Source organism: Nicotiana sylvestris, chromosome 4 (genome assembly GCF_000393655.2).
Source record: "Nicotiana sylvestris chromosome 4, ASM39365v2, whole genome shotgun sequence".
NCBI classification, from domain to species: domain Eukaryota; kingdom Viridiplantae; phylum Streptophyta; class Magnoliopsida; order Solanales; family Solanaceae; genus Nicotiana; species Nicotiana sylvestris.
This window is the reverse complement of record NC_091060.1, coordinates 131,959,809-131,962,498: the sequence shown is the minus strand read 5'-3', so window position 1 is coordinate 131,962,498 and position 2,690 is coordinate 131,959,809. Positions and strand designations below refer to the sequence as shown.

Here is a 2,690-nt window from a genome sequence, read left to right as displayed (position 1 = left end):
TGAAAAATAGACATCTCAAACTAAGTATATTAAAATAGAATAACTAAAAAATAAATTAGAATTACTAACATAAAGTTCTTATATATTTAATCTTATGAAATAAGAAAGTGAATAAGAATGTTATGAAATGTGAGAATGGGAATGATATTTTTGTCAAACACTTCTATTGAAAAGGAGAATAAATATTATTGAAATATATATCTTTCAAAACTCTTAAATAGGAAATGAGCACAACTTACTTAATAAGAATATAGTCATGAGTTTTCTTGCACTAGGAAATGAGCACAACTTACTACTAATAATTTTCTTGCACTTTGAACATATAAGTTATTCTATTTTTTTTCTATATAAAAGCTTAAGAAACTTAGTGTAATAGGATTTTCTCAATTATTTCATTAGTTTGTAATTTTATTATTGATATTTTAAGTTTATTTAGCTAGGATTTTCGTTATATAAACGGTTTAAGTACTCCTTTGATAAGAATAACACCGTTAATATGTTTCTTACCGGGTCTTTTCAAATGAGGCGGGCCGGATGGTTCAAAGGTCTATGTAATTGCGCAAAACAACTAGGGTTATTTAAGTCAATCGGGGCTGAATTAGGGTTTTTGGTGTTTTTTTTATAAAACTTTTAAGCAGCTATTCCTGCTCTTCTCCCCAATAGCAATCGTCGGTGTCGTCTCTGTCTGTCTTCCGGGTAACAATCTCACTCTCCGTGTGCACACACATTTTCCTTCTCAATTTCAAAGGCCTTTACCTTTTGTATTATTATGTATTATGTCAATTTTGTAGTCTACATCGAATTCCTTTGTATCTCTGTAATTTTTTGCATAAATAATACATGTTTCTTGTTCGTGCAATCAAACTTTGTGCTGGAACTGAAAATGGGATTTCCTGTATAGCCTAACTGATTTAGCACCGTAAAAGATGCTGTATCGTAACCTTACATGTGCCAATTTTTCAAATTGTTACAGTCAGATTTTCTTTTTGAAATTTGATAGTGTGTGCATCTATACGAGTGTGTACATTCAATCCAAGCCATTTAAACTTGTGTAACAAGAAGTAATTTCATCATATTTCATTTGATTCATACTTGTATCATGTCGATTGGGATGGTCGAAGTGTAATTAGTCTTACTTGTGTGGATGCTTTTGAATTGTTGGAATACTTCTAGATTATTATTTATTATGGAAGTTTGAATGGCCTCTTTTTAATGATTGACTGTAGCTAAATCCAGGAGCTTTTAACTTCTAAAGTCTACTAGTGTAAAGCATTGCCAAGATGCAGAACGACGAGGGACAAAACATGGACCTTTACATCCCTAGGAAGTGGTACGTATTTCTTACTTCCAAACACTTTGGATTAGAGTCAGCTGCCCCTGGTCATTTAATTAATGATGGTGTAATATTAGTTTGTCCTAGATAATTAATGTACTATTTGGATGCAGCTCTGCCACTAACAGGTTGATCACTTCTAAGGATCACGCTTCTGTCCAGCTCAACGTTGGGCATTTGGATGAGTTTGGCCGATACAATAACCAGTTCACTACTTATGCTTTCTGTGGATTTATTCGTGCCCAGGTATGTTGCTTGTTGTTTTTGAATATCATGTGAAAGTAGTATTTACCTTCAGATTGTCTGCTTCAGATTGTCTGTGTCATATCAAACATCTTTAGAGCCTTGTTGGCATTCCTGCGGTCTCCGTGCCTATGCTCTATGGTCTTAGTTACTTTTGGCGTATCCATTTTAGATATTTTGTTTTTAGTGGTAGGCTATTTTTCTTGTCCCATTCTTCTTTCTGTGAAGTGTTGATCATTGATAACGAGTATTATACAAATTAATGGCAGTTTTAGCTCTTTGCGATGGTGGTTGGTATTCAAGCTGGTAATTTATCCTCCATCAAAACTTGTAACATAAAGAAGGATGCTTCTTTTACATTTATTGTTCAAGCTATGATTTGGGGCTATGGTTATCTTGACTGGTGGATTATTATCTTTGGATCTTGTTGTCTTGGCTTATTTTGTTTGCTTTTGCTGTTCATCATTTTGTGCAATTGATTTGAAAATCCTTTCTGCAGGGAGACGCCGATAGTGGCCTTGATAGGCTCTGGCTAAAGAAGAAAGCTGAAGTTGGACAGCAATGAGTTCCTTTTTGCTTTTGTCTTGCCAGCAGTTCTTTTTGTTGTTAGTGGCTTGATCTCTTCTTTGTTTAAAGTTCATTATTAGACAAATGGAACTGCATTTATATTACATTTTTACTATTTTAGTGATGTAACTTGATTTTCTACTGTTAAGAATTTTTTTGGATATGGCGGACCATTTAGCTGGTTGAATCATTTATCCTGCTTCATGAGCCACTTGTGTTTCTTAGAATTTGGCTTTATGCTTCCTTTTGTATGCTCAACTTTCCTCTCATTTAACTAAACAAAAGGATATTATCGTTAATGGTTAGAGTGAGGTAGGCTACCCTGTTTCTATTTCATCGATCTTCTTCCCCGTTTCTCCCCCTTCAGCCCTTGTCTTTCCATTCTAGAACCAAGCATAATGTTATTTCTTCAATCCTGAACTTCTGTGAGATACTTTGGATTGGAGCCGTAAATTTTTAATTTTCCACGCTGCACAGTTTAGTGCAACTGCAGTTCTAAGTCTAACCAGATCTGGCGTTGTGCTTTTGTGGCACGACGTTGATGGTT

The 2,690-nt window shown here is 34.5% G+C and overlaps 1 protein-coding gene across 1 annotated transcript; it reads left to right on the top strand.

Moving 5' to 3' along the window:
* Nucleotides 1-580: 580 nt before the first annotated feature.
* On the top strand, nucleotides 581-2,354 carry LOC104248552 (small ribosomal subunit protein eS21-like). The gene is made up of 4 exons (XM_009804826.2): nucleotides 581-696; nucleotides 1,227-1,330; nucleotides 1,447-1,579; nucleotides 2,076-2,354. The coding sequence occupies exons 2-4, from the start codon at nucleotides 1,281-1,283 to the stop codon at nucleotides 2,139-2,141; spliced, it is 249 nt and encodes an 82-aa protein (XP_009803128.1). The 5' UTR covers nucleotides 581-696; nucleotides 1,227-1,280; the 3' UTR covers nucleotides 2,142-2,354.
* The last annotated feature ends 336 nt before the right edge of the window (nucleotides 2,355-2,690 follow it).

What these genes read in the sequence shown, in the direction of transcription:
- LOC104248552 (XM_009804826.2), top strand. Translation starts at nt 1,281, where the DNA reads ATGCAGAACGACGAGGGACAAAACATGGACCTTTACATCCCTAGGAAG. An exon ending in CTTTACATCCCTAGGAAGTG is followed by an intron (nt 1,331 to 1,446) that starts GTACGTATTTCT and finishes ATTTGGATGCAG; the next exon opens with CTCTGCCACTAACAGGTTGA. An exon ending in GTGGATTTATTCGTGCCCAG is followed by an intron (nt 1,580 to 2,075) that starts GTATGTTGCTTG and finishes TCCTTTCTGCAG; the next exon opens with GGAGACGCCGATAGTGGCCT.